Source organism: Rhopalosiphum padi, chromosome 2, assembly GCF_020882245.1.
Source record: "Rhopalosiphum padi isolate XX-2018 chromosome 2, ASM2088224v1, whole genome shotgun sequence".
NCBI lineage: Eukaryota > Metazoa > Arthropoda > Insecta > Hemiptera > Aphididae > Rhopalosiphum > Rhopalosiphum padi.
In genome coordinates, this window is record NC_083598.1 from 61,405,486 (window position 1) to 61,428,780 (window position 23,295).

At 28.9% G+C, this 23,295-nt stretch overlaps 2 protein-coding genes and 1 long non-coding RNA gene across 4 annotated transcripts in view; 2 read left to right on the forward strand and 1 right to left on the reverse strand.

Moving 5' to 3' along the window:
• The first annotated feature begins 5,347 nt into the window (after nt 1-5,347).
• On the forward strand, nt 5,348-8,451 carry LOC132922408 (chloride channel CLIC-like protein 1). The gene is made up of 6 exons (XM_060985909.1): nt 5,348-5,796; nt 5,890-6,111; nt 6,731-6,886; nt 7,166-7,268; nt 7,329-7,481; nt 7,624-8,451. The coding sequence occupies exons 1-6, from the start codon at nt 5,563-5,565 to the stop codon at nt 8,082-8,084; spliced, it is 1,329 nt and encodes a 442-aa protein (XP_060841892.1). The 5' UTR covers nt 5,348-5,562; the 3' UTR covers nt 8,085-8,451.
• Nucleotides 8,452-15,585: 7,134 nt separating this feature from the next.
• The window catches only part of LOC132918870 (ATP-binding cassette subfamily G member 4-like), a 38,678-nt gene continuing 30,968 nt past the window's right edge, over nt 15,586-23,295 (reverse strand). For both annotated transcript variants that reach the window (XM_060980202.1, XM_060980200.1), the window contains exons 3-11: nt 22,414-22,531; nt 22,156-22,345; nt 21,945-22,090; nt 20,965-21,203; nt 20,654-20,889; nt 20,417-20,585; nt 20,246-20,346; nt 19,978-20,133; nt 15,586-16,413 (exon numbers count right to left, since the gene is read on the reverse strand). In XM_060980202.1, coding sequence (XP_060836185.1) covers nt 15,994-16,413; nt 19,978-20,133; nt 20,246-20,346; nt 20,417-20,585; nt 20,654-20,889; nt 20,965-21,203; nt 21,945-22,090; nt 22,156-22,345; nt 22,414-22,531 — 1,775 coding nt within the window. In that variant the 3' untranslated portion in view covers nt 15,586-15,993. The remainder of the gene's footprint in view (nt 16,414-19,977; nt 20,134-20,245; nt 20,347-20,416; nt 20,586-20,653; nt 20,890-20,964; nt 21,204-21,944; nt 22,091-22,155; nt 22,346-22,413; nt 22,532-23,295) is intronic.
• LOC132918871 (uncharacterized) lies at nt 16,317-18,661 on the forward strand. Its single transcript, XR_009660577.1, has 3 exons — nt 16,317-16,438; nt 18,077-18,272; nt 18,344-18,661. It is a non-coding gene; the product is annotated as an uncharacterized LOC132918871 (long non-coding RNA).

Below are 23,295 nucleotides of genomic sequence, written 5' to 3' on the forward strand. Positions count from 1 at the left end.
GGTTTTTTTGTATAAATCAATTAATGTAAGCTAGTATTCTTTTAAGTAACTGACTTTTAATAATGGTTCTAAGAAAAAAATATATAAAAATTATAAAATTATTACTATTAATAACTATTATTAAATTTAAATTATATTTTATACATAATGATTCTTGTAGTAATGCTTTTCTGGGAATGTTTCACAGGGTATTGACTTTTTATATCTTCCTTTTTGATTATATCCATTAGAACTACTACCTTTTAATTCTAAAATATAAAAAATAACGTTAAAAATTATTATTAAAAACTGTTTGAATTTAAAAATAAATTATACAGAGATAATAATATTGTTAAAATATTATTGTATTGTGATTTAAGATATAAATAAATATTAAACATTAATTAAGTGTCATATTAAAAGAATATTACAAATATATATATATATATGTATTACAATATCGCGTGTAATCACCCCACTGAGTTTATACACTTATAATGTAGTATAACATAAACAAACTGCATAACTAAATAATAAATTTGTGGCAAACATTAATTTTCCATTCAAATAAAAATTGCTAAAATGTAAAAAATCTTACAGGCTAAGAAATTGCTTTAATTATAGTAATGTACCTAACACCCACTAATCATAAAACCTATAGATTCTCAAGAAGACAAGAACCGAATTAATATTTTTTGAGTTATCGACTTATTATACATAAATATTTAATATATATATTATTAAATTTTATATTATATATTATTATTATATACTTATTAACTTACTTACCATTCCCTGTAGGTAACAAAAAAAAAATAATATTAACTAATATAAATAATTTACCTATATCTGGTTGATAATAATTGGTAAGAATTTAATATTTATACCTACAGAAAAACAAAACTACAGTAGAAGCTGCTTATTAGAAACTCTTTGGAACCTAGGTGAAATATGTCAATTAACCGATTGTTTCTAATAAGCGAATGATTTGATTTATACTATGAAAAAAAAAGAAAAATAAGCGAAAAATATATGTATGTATATGTATATTTAACTATGTAGGTATGTATATAGTATAATTTAAAAATGTATATATTTTACTATATTATTTAAAATACGTGTCTAACGAAATTTGTTTTATTGCATCGAGTAACTCCATGACCATATTTTCATACGAGCAGTAGCGTATGAGACTCATCCATAGAGGCATAGAGTATAAAAAAAGTAGAAATGTTATTTATTATCTACAGCTGTGGTACCTAGTTCGATTACAAACATTACCAATTGTTTTGTCTAGGTGATCAGCGGTGAATTTTATATAATATTTTTTCCCACCCCCCTTTTAAAAATTCTGGCTACGCCAATGCATACGAGTAATGCTGCTCAAAACTTATTTCATCCGCACGGTGCTGGACGGCTCTCCTGAGGACACTTAGAGCTTCTACAATTTCCTTGTTTGATGAGGGTGCCAGAGGTGCCTCGCTGTTTTCTTCTTCGTCATCACTTCATCAGTATTAAACGAAACACTAATCACCTTTACGTATGTAAACCGAAGCTGAATTACAAACGATACGTATAGAACTACAGAAAGAGCATTCTTATATGTATAGGTAAGGTACTGTAACTTACGATAAAGTACAGTAAAAATAAAAGGAACGACAGCAAATATAAGATTAAAGTACATTGATTATCGTCGGATAACTGGTGGATATGTCAATTGACCTTCGTCTAATTGTTTCAAATAACCGATGTGATGTTTCAATAATCCGATTTATTTTCAATGTTCTAATATACGGCCGGTCCGTCCCGGAACATTTTGTTTCAATAACGTGATTATATAAATTATCCGTGTTCCTAATAATTAGCGGCTTTTACTGTATTTAATATAAACATTTATTTTATTTTCAGAACTTGTATCCTAGTTTGAACAATTTTTCTAATTTGGCGAAAAAAGGTATTTGTGGAAAAAGGAAAGTTCATTTTCGGCGGAAACAAGCGACAGTCGTATTGCATAAAGTATTAAAAATTCTTAATTCATGTTAATAATATTTACTTTTTATTAGCCACGAAGTACGTGCACACCAGAGTTATTTTTTTATCTAAAAAGCTGCAGTGGTTGCACCCATACAACACTTCCACCATTTTTCCCGAGCGCGAAGTAAATTCGGCTTTTCCAAGAAATAAGTGTTGTTGACGGACGGCTGAGGTCTCCATTTCGGAGAGTCGTTTACTTTCGAATAATTCATAATTCATGATGAGTTTGGATCCGCTTTAACATATTTGTGTGTACAGAATTACGATCCCAATGACTCAATACCAACAACGGATTTGCCCGACAAATATGAAATGAAATAATGAACACAAAAATATAAATTGCATAAATATTGTTGGTGGTTGTCTTCATGTGCACATGGTATTATAAATTATAATAATTAGAAGCCGACAACCGTCCATTCAGCCAATTATAATTTTAACTGTTAAGTCTTAAGTGTTACGCCAGAATATTATAATATATGATTATCGTAAGATATTCATGAAAAAATTTACTGTCTAAAGTTATTTTTCATAAAATGTTCCAATTTCTGTAAGGATAACTTACGAGGAATCTTGTATTCATTAGTCAAGCATCATCTATTATTTATTTTAATCCTATAATAATAAAATCCTTTTACTTGTATAATGTTCTACTATACTTAATAATACCCTACTGCAGGCTACCGGTGTTCGTTAATTGTGTCGAATTTGGGACACTACCTGTATTCTAAATGTATAATATATATACATCAATTGCACTATTAAAAAATAATGGTTAAACTATTACCATAATATTATTATAAAACTGTCTGTACTCTGTTGACTTAATTTTAATAATTTTAGTTTATATAAATAGTATGGTTATAGTTATAGACTTATAGTACAGTTATAAATAGTTATCAGATACCTTAGTAGATCAACACACCTTATCTATGTAACTTTGTAAGTTCTAAAATCAATAGTAATATACATAAATATTATACACAAAATAAATATTTATAGGAATCCTTCTTGATATTTTTCGGTGCAATTGACAATATTGATATACAACATTACAACAATTTATTACAGCCAAATATTGACCGGCGTAATTGATATATTATGCCACTATAGCCTAGCTATCTACTACTAAATTATTTGTACCAATATAATATGCAAGACAATGACGTACGTCGTACAGGGTATAGCAATAAATCCCTGAGGATTTTAATGCCGTCATTGAACAGCATCGAAAAACAAACGAGGTGATGAATTATATTATACGTATATATACTTGCCAATGTACATGAAGTTGGCCCCCCCACTTTGCCCGATTGATTTCAAAATACCACCAAATGATTGAAAATTCTGTTTGTCTAATTGCAAATCGTCCAGTTTTGAGTAAAATCAAATTCAATATTGGGGGGGGGGGGCTAATATTCATTACCTATATTTGTACTTGTCGCAGTGGCGCCTAAGTAAAAAAAAATATGTAGGACAAACATTTAAAACAAACACCCACCCACCCACCCACCCACCACATAATTAGTTTACATTTGAATTTTGATCAATGTTTCTATAATACAATAAAATCATATATTCTCTCAGATAATAATATAATAATTATAATATTTGCATGAGACTTCGTGGTGACGGGGACCCACCACCAGAGCCGTGTCGTTAAGATTTTACGTCCAGGGCAAAATTAAAAATATTCACCCCCTATTTTATTTATCATTATGCATTTCAATTTAGTTGGCGCCCCCTTTAAACCATGCACCTGGGGCACGTGCCCCCTAGGCCCACCCACGACCCACCATTAATTTTATTTGTAGGACAATTGTCCTATACATTAACATAGTGTTTGGCGCCACTGGTATTTGTCTTTCCGCACACAATGGCGTGCTAGCTGTTTCTTTTTCTAGTTATTTTATTAGTAGGTAAATCACCTTTTCATAAAAAAAATATATATACCTAATATGAACTATTATTTATTAAACTAAAATAATTATTTTTGTATGAGAAAAAATTGGTGTTTTATTTGCAACCGAACGCGAACGTGTTATAGGTAAAACGACATAACGTATAAACTTATAAACATAACATTTAATATAATATCTCCTTTACAATGAACAAAATTAAGTTGTGGGCTGTGGCATTCATATTTGATGTGCTTCGAATGAACGTGTTAAAAATAAGTTTTTGTCATACACACCTCAACACCTGCAATACACCATACTTTTTAACATCCATCGTCCTTTGCATCATTAATCCACGTACATTTTTAATTTATGTATTGTTTTTAAAGAAATGCTGGCATGCCACTTTGGTGTATACAATTAAACAAATAATATATTTAATGTTAATGTTACCGAGATTATTAAAAACCATTTTTTTAAACACAGACATTTTCTTTACGTAAAAAATGCATTAGAGTTTTTCTATAAAAAAAATAACGTGTTCTGTGTAAGTTTTGCAAAGAAATTCCTGGGGTTTTGGTTGATTGCTCATGTCTTCTAGTAACAACATTACTGAAGTAGCAGATAAAATATAATTCATTGCCTCATTTGTTTTTGTGGCTGTTCAACGGCGTCATTACGACTAATATTGGTTCAGAGCTGCAGCACGATGTCAAACCATAACGAGTTTATATTCTTATATAGACGGCTATTATATAGTCTAAATTTTCGTTCAGCAGAACACATTTTGTGATGTTAGCTTTAATGTTAGAATAAATTTACCTATTATCAAATTTAAAGGTAAGAATATTATTAAGGCAATGTCATATGCTTTTATTGATATTATCATTTTAAAGTGAGTTATGAATAGGTATTTTATTAAAGTTGTAATATTTTACATAGCTATAACTCACTTTAAAATTATAAGATCAATAAAAGCATATGACATTGCCTTAATAATATTCCTACCTTTAAATTTGATAATAGGTAAATTTACTCTAATATTAAAGTTAACATCACAAAATATGTTCTGTTAAACATAAATTTGCTATGAAATACGTTAGTAAGACAGAGACAACACATGCGGGTGAAGCATAGACATATAATATATTAATATGTCTATGGGGTGTTGCGTCCTTTAATAATATATACATCTACAAAATACTATCAAGTAGTAAATAATTATAAAATTTTCCAATTGGCAATTTCCATTTTCCAACATCTAAATATAATTAAAAAACCTTTATTATTTTATTTTTTATGATTGTTATTATGATAGCGGGATTTATTATCAATTTTTATAATTATTTTATTTTAGTTGTTATCATAGACATATATTATATATACACATATTATATGTCTATGGTTGTTATCATAGAGATAAAAAATCTGTCTCTAATATCTTACATCGTGAAATATAGGGAAAGTCGTTGTCAGTTCGTCACTAGGTATTCAAGTAGTTAATAGTTACTAGCAAATACGATCAATTTGAAACTAGTTATAATATAAGTAGTTTGTAGATTGTGACATTCGTTAATTATAAAAATACTGTTTTGTAACGAAAATATAAAACTATTGTTATTATTAGTGTGTTAGGGTATTAAAAATTACAATGAGACTAATTTTTATCACAGTTTTGGTTTTGTGTTTATCCAGTGAGTATACTATAAAATGTTCAGAAGATGAATTTGTCGATCATTTGGATATGCTCAATTATGATAAGTCGACAAAATCAATGAGAAAATCAAAACCAAATACAGTAGTTGGTGAGCCTATTCAAAATGACCGTTGTACAATCTTCCTTACTAGATTTATCAACATACTGTTAATAAACACTGGACTGCCTGTGAGTGTGTATATTTAAAATTGATTTGTTCATATATTTTAAAACTTTTATGAACAGTCTTTTATTCTATATGATCTTGCGGTTTATTTTTAGAGTATTGATCAAGTGTCAAATGAGAAAGAATACAAAGAGCTGAAATCGCTTGCTTCAGTAACTCTTAGTGTTAAAGATTTACAATTATTAAAAAACATGGTCAATAAAAGGGATATCGATTATACAGAAATTGATCGAATTTTAAATAGCCTATTTACTCCACTACCAATGAACTCCGATGAATTTAAAGCAATAGGCAGCAATTTTGAAATATATGATCAGGTACCTCCTAATTGTTAATTTTATGTATTTAATTTGTTATTTATAATTTGAATTTTCTGTACACACTATGTTTGATAATAAATATGATATTAACTATTAAATAATTATTTAGAATACAATTGAATGCCTTAAGTATCATTTAATAAGTATAGAATTTAATATTTTTGTGATTCATGTGATTTGTGATCAGGTAGATCACTGTTTTTATAAAAAATATATGGGATATGGTATGGATATCAGTTTATAATTTTTTTTTTTTAAATTCTGACATTAAATTAATGAAGGATAATGCTATATTATTTTACAAGCAATTTTTTTTCTATAGGTACTAGAAAAGCACTAGATAGTTAAACTTTAAATCTCAAGCTAATGTGAGTCTTGTTATTCATGTACCTAACTCACATTTCTGTTTTTCTTTCCCCTTTATCCTTATTACAATGCATAAATGTATAGATTTATACTGATAAAATCATAAAATATGTAGTTTGTTATATTACTTGCTTGTATTTGTACCTTTATGAAGTAGTATAAATTGAAAGCCATTAAACAAGAATTATTTTAAATAATAAGAATGTTAGTTATTACTTTATTTAAAATCTTACTATAATTATTGTTTCAGATTAAGGAAGTGCTGTTTTGGGTTTCAATTGGTTCTCTTTCAATTGCATTACTATATATTATTTTTCAACAAATTCGTTATGTTACCATTGTAACATTTATTTTATTTATTGTTTTTGCACTTTCATTTGCTTCAACCTGGTACACCATGTACACGGTAAGAAAACCATACTTTTAATTAATTTCAAATGTGTTATTGATCATGATTCAATTACAAAAAACATGATCAATAATATATTATTATTTATGAGTACATTCAATTTCTTAAATAAAGAAATTTACTGTATTAAATTAGTTTACAAACCTCAATACAATTTTACTTTTAATAAATAAAAATGAGTATTAATTATTATATTATTAGAATGCCAAAGATCACTGTAACAACTTTAGAGTATGCTTGTATTTACTGTATTTAGAAATTGTTATGTTGTTATAGAAAGCTGGAATAAATCGTGAAGTTCATTTTGATAACATGCCTTCTCATTGCCATACAAAGACAGGCTGGAATACTTTTTCTTGGTTTCAAACTAACAATTTAGGTAATATCTTTTATTTTTAATACTTTCTAATTAAATAATTTTATATATCAATTTTACTAGACGACTGCAAAAAGTACAAAGAAGCCATTAAATTGGATCCTAAATATTCTATTGCTATAACTGACGTATTAGCTGAAATGCTCAGTAAAATTATGATGAAACCAATAGAAACCTTAGGAGAATCTATATATGTTTTCAATAAATCAGTTTTAAGTAAGACAAATTGCATCTAAGATAATTTATTTTATGTTTATATTTTATTGTTTCTACGATAACTAGAATCTTCACATAGTCTTTCTGGTTTTTAGTTTATCTATATAATGTTAATTTAATTATTATTACTGTTATTTTTCAGAGGACATACCATATTGGGCTCAATTAATTTTGATTCCTATCATTATTATTATAATCATTAAAACAATATTTTTATCAACTGCATTGTTAGTTGGTCGAGGCTTAAGCATGAAATACATATTTGGATATGGCGGTTCAACAATTGGTCCAGGACCAACCGGCAATCATCAATGTAGGACAAACGATAGAATTAATAACAGTTTTCATCCAGTGCCAACAATACAACACACAACTTCTCAAATTCCTGAATTGCCAAAAGTCAATTTCAATGTATTTAATCTAGGTTCAACTGAAAATACTCATTTTTCATTTGAACCAATTAATGATAAATTTAAAATAAACTATAAAAAAGAAAGTAATTTAATAGCAATGCTAAAGAATAAAGAGATAGACAGTGTTGATAGTAAAAGTTTCAATGGCCTTAGTAAAAAAGCACATAGACATAGAACTTTGTCTATTTGATTTCCCTTTTTCAATGCACTAGGTATGATATTTGATCTATTTTTTAATTTATGAATATTTTCCTTTTTGGATTATAATGGTGTATATAGAAGTAAATTTTTGTAAATATGTTTATGTGTTCCATAGTGTATCTATATATTTCTAATGTAGGATAATGGAGCTTCCATTGAAATACTATTTAAAAATTGTTTTCACATTATGGACCACCCTATAATTTATATACTATGTGTATTGTGTACATTTTAATATTGTACTTTAAAAGTTTTAAACTAAAATTTTTTATTAAGTTATGACATATTTTATTTTTATATTGCTATTTTGAATACCTTATTACTAAAATATAGTTATCATTACATTCATTGAAATACTACATGGATATATTTTTTGTAGCTAAATTATTTTTTATGTTTTGATTATTGTAAACTAGTGACTAAAGATTTATACTTTAAAACAAATTTTGTTTAAACTACTGTTTCCCAATCGGTGCTCCTAACCTTATATACTGGCCTTTACATGCTAATGGAAATTTGTAAGTAAATATCTTTTCAGATGATACGGCTTGTATTCCTAGCCCTAAAAGATCTATCAACTATTAAAAAAACTTCCTAACTATTCTAGGAAAACAATTGAAAAACATTCAGTCAAATTAAAGATAATTATAATTATTTTAATATACCTATATCTAAAAACATCAATAGTTTTAGATAATGCAGTTAAAATAAGTTTAATCACTTGCAATTAGTATTCAAAATGCAGCACATATTTCCCACCAAATCTATCCAAATACCCTTAACTTATTAAAGAAAAACAAAGAGACTGCAGTAGATGGTAAATAATCAGAGCCGTGCAAAGGGGGGTAGGTAATTAGGGTAAGTACTCCAGGGCGACAAAAATAGCAATACTTTATAAACGGCGGTAAAAAAGCCCCTATGTTCGCCTATGATTAGGGACACAAAATATAATTTCCCTAGGGCACCAGCACCACTGATGATTAGCGTGGCACTGTATAAATAATGCACTTGTCATACGACAACAGTTATTATAGATGTTGATTATTTGTCGAAATCTTCAATTCAACGAACCAACATGGGTAATAAATACCATCAATCTTTGTATGATTTATTCTTCTAAAGGAATTAATTTTGGTTGACGATTATGGATTAATACCTATCTCAGAAATAGTCTTTTGGTTTTGACCCGTTCCGTTATATAACGCTAAAATAATACAAAGGAATGGTCTAAATGTACAAAAACACGTACCGCTTTCAACAGTCTTAAGGATATTTGCTACTAATCCGTTTGATACTAATGAAATGAATAAAATGCGAGTTAAATACATGTAAATATGTAATGGCATTGTGAATTGAGTCAAAAATAATTTCAAAACGGATAGAACTAGACTCAACCAGTACGAGTTGTAGAAATAATACCGTTAAAGTTTTCGGGCCAGAATTACCAACTAAAACTGGATGCATTTCACCGAATTTTTCTTCGTTTTCTTTAGAGAACTTGAAGAGGATATAAGCGCAGTATTTGTTATCTCTCTCTAATTCACGCGCAACATTGCAAATTTTACGTTTAAAATGATTGAATAATCACTATAACCATATTAATTTGTCAAATTAGAGTGAAATGACCTCTTATAAAATTCAAAGTTAAGAATATTATTTAGGGTATCTCATAAGCATTTTATTATATTTTAATTTCAAAGCGAGTTTTGAGTTTTTTAAGACGTATATAACAATTTACAGTTTTAAAACACTCATAACTCGATTTAAAATTAAAATATGATAAAACACTTATGAGATGCCTTAGGGCTTAGATAATGCTCATTGCTCTTAACTTTAAATTTTTTAAGAGGTCATTTCACTTCAATTTAAGAAATTAATATGGTTGTAGTCATTATTGTGAACGTAAAATTTGTCATATTGCGTGTAGGTCAGAGAGATGAGAAAACAAATAGTGCGCTGACGTCCTCTTAATAAAAGCTATCGTCTATCTAAGTAGTTAGCAGGAATGCGTATCAGTGTGTTTGGTTGCATATTCTGAAAATTATCAGAAGTAGTACCAACTTTCTTGCCGGTGGTATCATCGATACGCCTGAAGGCATATTACTAATTTGTAATTATGCCATTGTTATTCATTAAGACGATTAGATTTATTTAATCTGAACATTTAAATTTGTTGAAAGAGTTTTCTCGGTTGGAAAGAGAATATTTTTGCTCTTTAATGGGCTGTAACTACTTTTTATTTTTTTTTTTGATATTATTTTGGAGGGACCAGTCATGCTCAATAGGACAATAGAGCTGAAATATATTGTTGAATTAAATGAAAATTCGATAGATGGAAGAATGTTTCACGAAACTAGACGCATTGCACTATTATTATGGTAAGATAAAAACCCAATGATTAGATTATGTAATAATAGCTCGAAAGATACATAACTGTGCGGATAAAACGCATATCTTATTTAATTAATTAGGTAATTAAATTATTTATATATTGATATTTTAATATTAGGTGATTTTTTGATGATGATCTATCGATTATAAATGAAGAATTTTATTGCATTTTATTTTAGATATTTCACTTATCATTTATTGCCATAGAGAATTTAAGGATCTCGTTAACAATCTTTTTGAAGTAATTGTACCTACTTACAAACGTACAGGTAGAATATATAATATATGTCCAGCAAAAACTTAAACATTAACCAACTAACGATGTTTATGGTAGCAATATTTACTGATGTGAGTACCTAGTATAGTGTTGAATAAATTACTTTCCTCGTTACTTAGCGATAAATGTAATAAGGTTACTTTACTCGTTACTCAAATAAAATTGTAATGAAATCACTTTACTTTTCAAGTAGAAAAGTAACAACGTAATGTCGTCGTTTTCTTGTTAAAAGAAAAAAAAAATAATTTCTTAGCAATTGTTATGCTGCAAGCAGTTTTATCAATATAAATATTTTAAAATAAAGTTAAACTCTACACACGGTATGTCGTATGTGGTTAGGACAGACCCATTTGGGAGATGGCATGCAATATTCGGACAGACCCCTCTGCGTTGTGGTATGTAATTTTGACTTAAATGGCGTGGAATTATAATTTTAAGTATATCTAATATACCTATACTTGACTAGTTGACTCTCCTGCCAAGGTCAGGTAGTTAGAAAGGTCGTATAATAGGTAGGTAGGTATTATACCAGTGGCGTATAAATAAATAAAGATAAAATGCTGGGACGTTTGACACTGACAAATGTGGTCATATCTCCTGCCCCAGAGAAATGCTACTGGGTAACGAGTACTGATGATTATCTATTGATAATACCAATACATTATATAAGTGATATATATATATATTATAATTTATGATATTAATATTTTGGTACGACTGGGTTTTTTTGTTGTTGATACTTTAGACACTTATTATCGCATTTAAATTGAAATATTGAGCTAAGTGCTGAATAAATGATTATAGGTAGGTGTCTATCTAAGATTGCTGTTACACATATATTCAGTGCAATCTACTGAAAACGTATTAACTGAAATAAATTATTATTATTATTATTATTATATTATTGTCCGTTTGGTTGTATGGGAGGAGAAGGATAATCGAAAGGTATATTATGCTTCGTTAAATAGACAGGTAAGTACATGTTTCGGAAGGCTGTGTTATTATCAGACGGGAGAAAATCGTTTATATGCCAACTTTCATTTTCTCTGAACAATATATTATATATTGATGCGTGACCTAAAATGTATGGAAAAAATGTTAAAATAATACATACCGCATAATATACACAATAAAGTATAGCTGAAGAGAGACGAATAGCCGAATAATAATATTGTGTAATTGTGTAAAGCGTATAAACGTGTGTAATAATAATTTAAGTGTATCCCGCAGTAATGGCAAAACGCATAGGCCGTAGCACCTACCTATCTACCTACCTATAAAATAATTTAAAAGTTTTAATATGTTATAACAGTTATTAGGTATAATACATATAATATATCATTTAATATTTATAATTATTAATGGTAGGCAATATTAGACACATGTAGCACTGTAGTTGGTATTATGTATTCATTTATGAGTCGACCGAACAAAATATTTATTTCATTTTTACTTTTATGATTTCTACAGATATTTGAACTTTTCGACTATCATTAGATTCTGCATAGAAAGATAATAAATGTATTGGGTTAGGTAACCTGCGGTAACCATACCTACAATGATGTGTGTTTTTTTGCGTCTGTCATTCAATCATAAGCTTCAAAACTCTGTAATACCTACTTGCATTTTTTTACCAAATTTTATTATAATTAAATGTTATATACGTGGTCTGATAAAATATTTTGACTTTCTTTGAGCTACTTATAGGCATATTAATTTTTTTATTATTATTTTTTAAATGTCGATAAAAAATGTTATTACTCAGTCAGAAAGCATGACAATTTAATAAAAGGTTCATCGTTAGATTTTATTACCGTAATTAAAAAAAATGTATATAAATCCACAATAAATTTTCATGAGCATTTGAAGTTAAATTTGCAAAAATGTATGACATTTTTTTTGTGATTAGGAAATTCAAAAAATATTTAATATCCATACACAGCATATAGTAGGTACAACGTTCTTCATAAGTTTTATTCATAAAAATAATAAAAATAAATTGAGTGTAAAATTTAAATTTTCATTTCTTATTTTCAGAAATAGCCAAAAATATTCATGTAATTCATACGAATTAAAAAAAATATGATTTCTGTAAAGTGCTTTAGTATTGCCCAAAAAATCTCAATTGTAGTAACTTATAAATTAAAACATTCTTCTACTAATGAGAATAACCTATAATTATCTATGCACATTTTAAATACACAATGCAATTTTCAATATACACATATATCTACAAACTTTGAGCTATTTAATATATGGATATTTAAAATTTAAAAAATATTTAGATTTTAGATTAATTTTAAGCTATTTATGCCATGAATTTATTTACATCGTTTTATAGTACGTTGGTATTGACTTAAAGGTTATTAGCACTTATAGGTAACTAGTTATATATTGTACAACGAAACCGTACAAGAATTTTATTACTCCATAAATTACAATCAATTTTTTATAATTTAAAATCATGTAGTAAGTATTTGGTTTGTTTTTTTTCAAAAATAAGTCCAAGCAACCTACTGTTACTAATAGAAAAATAAATTACTAATTGCAATGTAAATAAATAGTGCTAGAAATATGCTTAGAAATAAAGGCTATATAATTGATTGCCTCCTCTCAAAATCCTTTTTTTGATCGTACACTCGTATACACAACGAATTCAAAGTTTACACATCTCTTAGATACTGCGATATCGGACAACATGCTCAGTCACGGGGTAAGCTCGACAAGTGTAATCTAGCATACAGCATAGCGACCTAACACCGAGTTCTCCGGTTTTTATTTTTGGCGACTTACAATATAGTTTTCTCGATATTTTAAAAACCATCATATTAACTAGTAGGCAGGGAACTCATAATATACTCGTGATCCGGCGATGTGTGAAACGACATTCTAATCTTTCTACATCCTAAAAAAAAAAAAACATTAGGTCGTTGTGCCTGCAATGTTGCCCGTAGATACTTATGTTATGTACATATTATAGTGTCTCGGCAGTTGCTCAAAAACGCCTATGCTCGAGAGTGGTGGCATAATGATGTATGATCGTCAAACAAACTGCGGTCGAGGCGATTACAATGACAGTTCAAGTGATGTAATTACGATTGATGTATGGGCTGGTATGGGCCCTATAAGTATTGTGTATTATGATGTTCCGCACACTTCATCAATTCAGTTCGTTATACCGAATAGCTATACGTATAATTGAATATGAATATTAAATAGTTAGGTATTTATTATTTGCATATCATGAATAATGTATCTGTTGGTGCCTGCTGATCATTACTGTTATAATATATATATATATATATATATGTATTCAAAATTTATTTAAAAACCAGAATTATATTGACATCAGTCGTCAAGTGATGTTGAATAATCAATAATTATTCCATAATATTATAATCATCGCTTCATAAAATGTAATTTAAAAGTTCAACTGTAACGATTTTAGTCGGGATATAGGTATGTATACGTCTTCAATATACCTATATATATATATTTTAGAATGTTTGTACAGAATAATCTATATTTACAGTTTTATTACTATTATCTATCAACACTAAGTCGTTTAAACCAAATAAGTTTTTTTTTAGAAATTTAAATATCTTTATCTAGGCTTCAAATCATTTGTATTTTGTATCCAACTTGCTGGCACTCTATTCAATATATATTCAAGTTTATTTTTCAAATTAATAGGTACCTATTTAATTCGAATGATTTGATGATTTTTTTTTTTAACTGTCGTATTTATTAAACAGTATGTCTATAAGTAGGTAGTTTATCGGTCTTTAGAAGTTAATAAGAATTCATTTTTTTTTCTAATGTTGGTATAAAATTAAACAATTGTATACGGAATAGGTAATAATGAATTACACGACCAATCGACAGTAAGATTTCTTTGTTTTCACAATGTCGTGTATATTAAAATCGTTGAAAAATTATCTTTTGATCAATTTCAGTCGACCATAACAAATATTGTACTCTATTGTATTTATACATAGTAGGAAACTGGTAAACACTGTCACGGGCATACAAATATAAGTATTAGCACGTTTTCATTATTAATACTTAGTAAGTATATCTACTTAACGAATGGTATAATGTCGTCCTAGAGACCAAAACAATTGCAGAACCATCCGATAATAGTCTTAAACCATGAATAAGCGCATTCGCGGTACAAAGTATGTACAAATTCATTATTCACGCACGTTAAGGTTTTTTACTATATATATACACGTACCTATATAATATATAATATACTCACACTATGGAGTACCTAGTAGAGTTCTATTATGTTTTTGAACGACCATCTGAGTATTATTATTACTATTAATTATCATGTTGTTGCCGCACACCAACAAAAACCGTCAGACGTCAGAAGCGCGTGTAGATAGCACCTATATATATATATTATTATTACCTGTCTCTGTCCGTTGCAGAATGCAGATATGTATAGTGGGTACCGTGAAAATCTGTAGCGCTTATAAATTTAATCGTTAATCTCCCGCGATGATCACGTGTAAGATGGATAATTTATAATTTATAATACAGAGTGTTTCAAAAGTCTTCATCCGATTACAGATTTATATAGCTCGGCAATCGTTACCCGCAGGTAAACGACCCATATCCTAATGAAAAGATAAGACGACGACCGAGTTTGTTTTAAGTTGTCTAGCTCATAAATTTGGCACCGTAATGATTGTAGTGAACTAGGTACCGTTATATGATTTTTTGAAATCGGATGAAGACTTTTGATACAGCCTGTATATAATTATAACACGTGTATTACGAATATTTAAGTCATAAAGATTCGAATCGCCAAAAAAAAAAAAAAAATACTTTTAATTAAATATAATGAAAAAAAAAAACTATTTCTTTAAATATAATAATATGTTTATACATTATACGCGCATAAATCGGTCATTCCTGTTTCCCTTTATATGTTATATACATGCGATTCAATATTATATAATATATAATATACATATTATTATAGAGTCGAAACATATCGTATATACAGTGTATATATACTGCAGTTATTATTATTATCATTAGGACAATATAATATGGTGTAAAAAACAGATATTATTATTATTTTACAGTATATATCTAAAGTTATCGTAAAGTAAAAGTTTATATCACAAATGCTGTTTGGTATCTTATTATGTACACACATTATACATAGAGAGAGAGAGAGAGAGAGATAGAGAGCGAGCGAGTGAGTCGGCGGCGGTCAGCGAGGAATGTTAAAGTTGGCTTTGATGAAGCGGCCGACGAAACCGAGCTTGAGCAGCAGCGACGGTTTGGTGCTGAGCCTCCGCCGGAGCATCACGTATGACGCCACCTTGAACGCTAAGAACATGCCGCACAGGGCGCTCATCGAGCCCCAGTACGTCACCTCGGACATGCCGACCGTCTTGAACAGGGCCGACGGGTCACGGAGATCGCAGTAGTCCTCGCTCTTGGGACACTCCAGCCGGCCGCGGCCGTTGCCGTACACGGCCATGACGAGCGCCTCGACGCCGTGCCGCAGGTAACTGAAGTTCATGCCCAGCTTGATGATGCCGGGTATCTCGTTCTCCTCGTAGCCCAGCCCGAACGACGCCAGCAGCATCATCGGGCACGCCACGCACGGTCCGAAGAACACGCTGTTCTGTAAACACCAGTAAAGTGTACAAGTAAGTGTGAGTAGATTTATTCGGGTACAATCGCGATACATTATAAACTAGGGTTCGGATTTAAATGCCCTTTGTGAAAATGCTTTTATGACCCAAAATCGTTAAACAATGAATTTAAATATACATTTATATTAAATGCTTTTTTTTTTCAAAGAACAAAACTATAGAGTAAAATAAAATAAATAAATAAATTAAAATTCAGCAAAAAAAAAAAAAAATTCCGTGGGTACGTTTATAAATATAAAAAAAAACGAGTAAAAACTAATAAATCACATTTTTAGTTTATTATGCATTACATATTTGTACTATGTACTATGTTTATATTTCGATGAAGTCAATTTGTTTAATCATAATACGAGAAATAAGCCAAAAAAGTCTTGAAAAAATAAAAAACGTCAAAAATGCCCCCAAAAAGTTTGCATATACAACATGGAGTACTTGAAATACATTTATAGCTTGGAAAACATCGCGTAAGTCATTCTAAAATAAGATGCAAATTCATTGAAATCCGAGCCATATATGTTTTCAGGTCACCCTCTCATGGGGGTAAGTATTATGCAAACTGTTCACCCCATGAGGCGATAACACAAGAAAAAATGGTCACCCTCTCATAAAATTGTAAGCCTTATTTGTACTGAATATTTATGCGAATCATATTATATAAAACCTATAATCGACAATATATTATAAATATATAAACGCATACTCACTGATTAAATTATCAAAATGACAACACATAAAATATATGCATGCTTAATGTTTATTGTATATATATATATACATATCGTTAAAAAAATGTATGTAAAATGAGTTGATTTCAAAAATTAATATATTAATTTCAACAGAATTGTGTACTCCAGGTCCTACTACCTCTCCCCCATATATATCAAGTAGAAGCACTTTTGGAAGTTTTAAATGAGACGGTGGCAAAAAGAAAGATACGATTGAATTTTACTTGTTTTGAGCGCGTTACCGTTTTATTTTTGTGAGCTTAATTAAATTTCGTTTGTCGATGTGTATAAATAGCAATAGAGATCACGCTCGTTTCGAAGTTAACACACGTTGATATTTATGTACAATGCGAGCTAAAGCGTTCATGATCTTAACATTTCACGACTCGCGCGTATGTCTGATATTAGGCAAGCATTTGTCTCTCAGTAGCAACTTAAAAACGTGAAGAAAAAAATGATCATAAATGGGGTGCTTAGTTGGTGAATGTTATAGCTGCTATAATATAGCAGTTGTGTCATCCATCAACGTGTAGTAATGCTTTACGTATGCCCATTTCACATGGACGCGTATGTATGGTACGCGCGCTGATGAAAACGCGCAAACGACGCGTATCAAAACGAGACACTTTGTTGTATTGACACGTACACGTACCATACGCAAAACGCGTATCAAACTGACTGGGCAGACATTTTGTCATTCAAAGTTTTAGTTCAGTATAGACAGTACAGTAAAGTTACAATATTGTGTACAAAACAACCAAGGATTGAGAAAAATATGCTAATATTTGATGTTTATTTGCATAATATATGAAAGAATATTTTTTGTTGTTGTTATTGTTCGTATGTTGTGTTGTTGTGTATAAGAACAATCAGTTTCTATTTTTAATTTTTTGATTATCTGTTATAGGAAAATATATCGGAAAGACATCATATAATAAAGCGTTATAATTGAAATTAATAATAGTGCTCTCTCCTGCAGATGTACAAGTATAGTGATGTAAAATTATATCTACCGTATAATAGTAATAATAATAGTAATAGTTAGATAATGAGTGATGGTATAATGATGACGATCATAATGGACACGTTCAAACTTCTAATAGGTACAGTAATACCTATTAATATAATATTAGAGCCTACGGAATAATAAGTTATAAATTATAACTAATTACAGGGCTGGATTACAGGTGGCATACGAAAACCGCATTTCATAAGCAAAGAAAATCTACTCTGCGTGTGCGTCATAGTGTTGTGTTTTCAAACACGAATACAAAGAGGAATCCTGTACGGCTGTAGTACTTCAACGACACTTGAAGTTTGTCGTAGGTAAGATGTACTCCACATTCCAGTTGTAAAACAGTTGCAAAACGAGATTTACGATTGTATAATAAAACTCGCAAAAGAATGTGACATACTATATAAAATTGTAAGCTACATATAATGTGATCCTAGGAGGTGGAAAAAACTTCCTTATTTTATTATATCTATGCCTTTGTACACATATACATATTATATATATATATATATATATATACATACAAAACGCACAATATATCAATAATTATATTTGTACTTGAATTCAGTGTTTTATTTTCTAAAACATGATTTATTAATTATTATACTATTTTGATTTCCTTATAAAATTATTTAGACCTTACATAATAGAATACACTTTAGTTTCAGATTTTTTTCTACCATATTTAATCGAATATGTTTCGTTTTCTTCATAATATAAATAATAGATTTAATTGTATATCAATTAATAAATAATGTGTAAAATATAAACTGCGAAATGTAAATTTGAAAGTTATTAAAAATGTTAGTTGTTATATTTTACGTGCTCGATGGAGTAAGAAGACGCAGTCTATAGAAATTATTGCTGAATAAAACTTGTTTTTTTTTTTACGTTATCGGCATTCCATTTTGACGGAAATGCGTAACGAAACGAAAAAAATAATGATCAAATTTAGCCGTATAATACGTATATTATAAAATAGTTGGCTTTTATTAAACATTTAAAGGGCTTAATATTTAATAATGAATATTTAAGTATAATACGGAACTTAAGAAATTTAATCTCATTTCTCATTATCCTCGTCATTGTCCGCAGTAAATTAGTACGAGTGCATTAATAGGTAATCTATATTATATTTCTGGCCCTAGCGATACCAGTGGGTATATCCAGACGGTAGACACTGTTCATGAAGGACGAATGACGTCTTGTTACTAGGAAAATAAATAATGTCTTACACATTTGTTATACAGATTACTTTAATGTCGGATAATTAAAATAAGACAATGTTGATATTTTATACATTTGGTTTATCGTACTAAAAGATAAATTATTTAGAATATTTATTCCCAGATAGATTGATGGTCGGATATTAATTATTTTTTAAAATAATATTTTCAATTACGTTTCGAGTTGAGAAAATAATAATAATACAAATGTAGTATTGTAGTATAGTATAAACTATTTTAGAAATATATGCTAAACCTTTCCTCTTCTTCGCTATGAATCTTAATTCGTAAACATAAACTTATCGTTGAATTGAAATCTAACACATTTACACATCCATTCAAGTGATCAGCCAATAGTCAAAATAAAACTAATAGCTAAATGCCGTGGTACAATTGAAAGACATTTTATATTATGTACTTTGCAGTGAAGTGATTTGGGTAACCTTTAAATATTTATTTTCACGCCATTTATATTATACATATTTTAAATTAGGATTTACCAATTGGTTAAAGTAGTAAAAAATGACATAGTGGACCAACATTCACTGTGGATCTCGAAGAACTTACCGTAACGTTGAATTGCGAGGAAATTGCGTACGCCATACTCTCTGATGATAAGGACACCATCAAACATACGACGGAAAATTTAATTCCTCGTTCCCATTCTAATGGTTGATTAGTTAAGAAGTAGGTTATTGCTATGTAGATTGACGATAGGATTAACTATAAGATATATAATGTGTAAATATGTTTTTAAAAATAACATTTAATGTAATATAATATGTTTATTATAAGTTATAAGTTTATAACTTTTAAAAGTTACGGTTCTTCTTACCTGCATTGGGAGTTGTGAACACGTGAGTGCACAAAAATAAGCGTTCAGTCCGTACCATCGGTTGAAGTATTCTCGTTTTAATAGCTGAACTTCTTTAGGAACTAAAATTATATATTCTAGTTGAAAATTAAACATCTCGTGTAATAAATAATGAATCTTAATAAAACTTACATTTTAACAATACTGGCATGAGTGGTGTATACATAAAAACGATTATGGTAATAAATATGAAACCATAATTAAAAATAGTCATAGAAGCGTCATTTCCAAATTGAAAAAACATCCCACCAACTACTAGGCCAATAAATGTGTACATGAATAGTTTGAATAATAAATATGTCTAAAATTAATAATAATATGTTATTATAGCGATTTCCAATAGTGTACTTCTTTTTTTATGTTTCTTACGTAGTCTCTTTTATGTTGTATCATCATCCGCCTGAGAAGCACGTTAAATTGAGACCATCCTGTACTAGAAAAATCGTACAGGTGATTGGAAACCGTATCATACTGTGACGCTCGGCGTACAATTGGCTTTCTTGTTTCAGAATTATCCTTAAACCACCTCAAACATTTACCGTTGTCTACGGCCGTTGACATTTTGTCCGAATAATCGCCATACTCTCTACTACAAACTTCGATCACTAAAAACGCAATTTTTTAGATTTTAAAACTAATTAATTTTAAAGCATCATCAGTCATCATTCATCAATGCTTACTGAAGTCCGCCGGGTTGTAATGTTTAGGGCAATTGATTCCTATGGTAGATAGGTAGGGAACCATATCCTGGCCAACTCCAGCGAACATACATTGTCCTTCGGCGACTATATATACATGATCAAACATTGCAAATAATTTTGCACTGGGTGTGTGTATGGAACATATAATTGTTCTACCGCCATAAGCAAGATCTTTAAGTAATGACACACATTGGGAACTGGATAAGTCGTCTAAACCACTATGTACAAAAATAATAATATTACAAAAATATAATAATATATATTTAATACTATTTTAGTTATGTTTATTTTGTAACCATTTATCAGATAAGTCGTCCGACGGTATCGGTATGTAAGTAGATAGGTACTCTTCAAGTAGAATGAATAAAAAATATTTCGTTTGTATAGTTTTTTTAAACATTTTATTTATTAGTTACAAATATTAACTTTTATCAATATATATTTTATTGTTATTAAATATATTAAAATATTTTGACAATAGCGGACATATATCTTTAATACTTTATTTGTTTACTAAAAAAATAGTATTATACCTAGTTTAAAATATTTAAATGCATTAGTATAAGGGCATATTTTAAGTATCTACCTATTGCAAATAAATAATGTGATGTATAATTTTAATATTTATGTTATATGCAAAGACGCGTGTTAATTGATGTTTATATTTTGTATTAAAAGAAATAAAAGTGATATTATTATTTTCAAATGTATGCGATAGGTAACGAGTGCATTCAAGATATTAAAGTTTATATTGTATGATTGTATGAATCCTTGAAATAAAAATGAAAAATGTTATGCCTTATAGAGCTATATATAATACTATACTAAATTATTATGATGGAGTTATGGTTATTTATGGTTAACCAAGACTCGAAAGGCTATAATATTTAATAGAATGATTGATGTAATACTGTGCAATAGGAAAATAGTTATGTAAATAAAGAAATAAAAATACTTACGTTGTAGGTTCATCCAAAAATATTACAGGGGGATTGTTAACAAGCTCTAAAGCGATGGACAATCGTTTTCTTTCTCCGCCAGATAAATTCTCCATGAGCGTATGTTTTGATTTAGTTAGTCGTAGCATTTGAAGAATGTTTTCGATCTAAAAAACATTTATCAACATTATAAAATATGTTTATCGGTCATTCGTAATTGCGATGTTTTTACAGAGTCAAGTTTGTTTTCTTTAGAAATTGTATAACCAAGCTTTAAATCAGATGCTATTTCCATAGACTCTAATACTGTAAGTGCTGGTTGCAAAAGGTCTTCTTGCATTATGTAACGACACATTTTTCGAAATGATTTCATTTCTCTTGGTCGACTGTTTACCATGATGGAACCTCGAGCATCACCACACCTAACAAGTCCGAAGAAGTATTGAAAATAGTTTTAGTGGTAAAATATATGTATGAATAAAATTAATACCTATAACCAGCTAATACATTTATCAATGTACTTTTTCCAGCACCAGATGGTCCGAGTATCGCTGTCAGTTCACCAGATCTGAACAAACCGCTTACACTTCGAAGAATAATTTTTGATCCTGTTACACAAAGAACACATATGATATATGCAGGTATTTAAATCATATATTTTTAATATATATATATTATTTTAGTAGTTGATATTTTTAAGCCTTATGCACTATAGTTTCACCACATGTTTGATCATTAATCTATAAAACCATGATAACAATTATAACCTAACCTATAGACAATTATAATTTATATATATATAGGTAATAAACGTATGAAATAGTACCAATTTAATATTACACACGAATAAACCGACCACAGTTACTGCTATAAATTATTTAGTTTAGTTATTTCTCTAAAGCAAAATATTGCAGTGTTATATTACGAGTACATAAATGTATACGTATAGTATGGTACCTATTTAGAATTGTAAAACTTTGCGAGAAATTAAACTATAACATATTAGTTATTCTTATTATTTTAAAAATATTTTCCTAGATTTCATATCTTCTAGTATTGACATAGTATAACTATCCAAATTAAATCAACTGACCTTGACCTTAAATGTACCTTGAGTTTTTTGTCTTTTAATATATACTATTTATATAATATATATTATAGTTTTAAGTATTTCTTGGATTGTATACAGTACACATTGCACTTGGAAGTTTAAATCAATTTAATTCAAATAAAATATATTTTTTTAAAGACTTTTATAGACTATTATAATAGGTACTTCATAGATTCTGTAGTATAGAATAATGTTCTGTCAAGTAAAAATAAATTTATATATGTATATATAAAATATAAATTAATTATTTATCACACAATA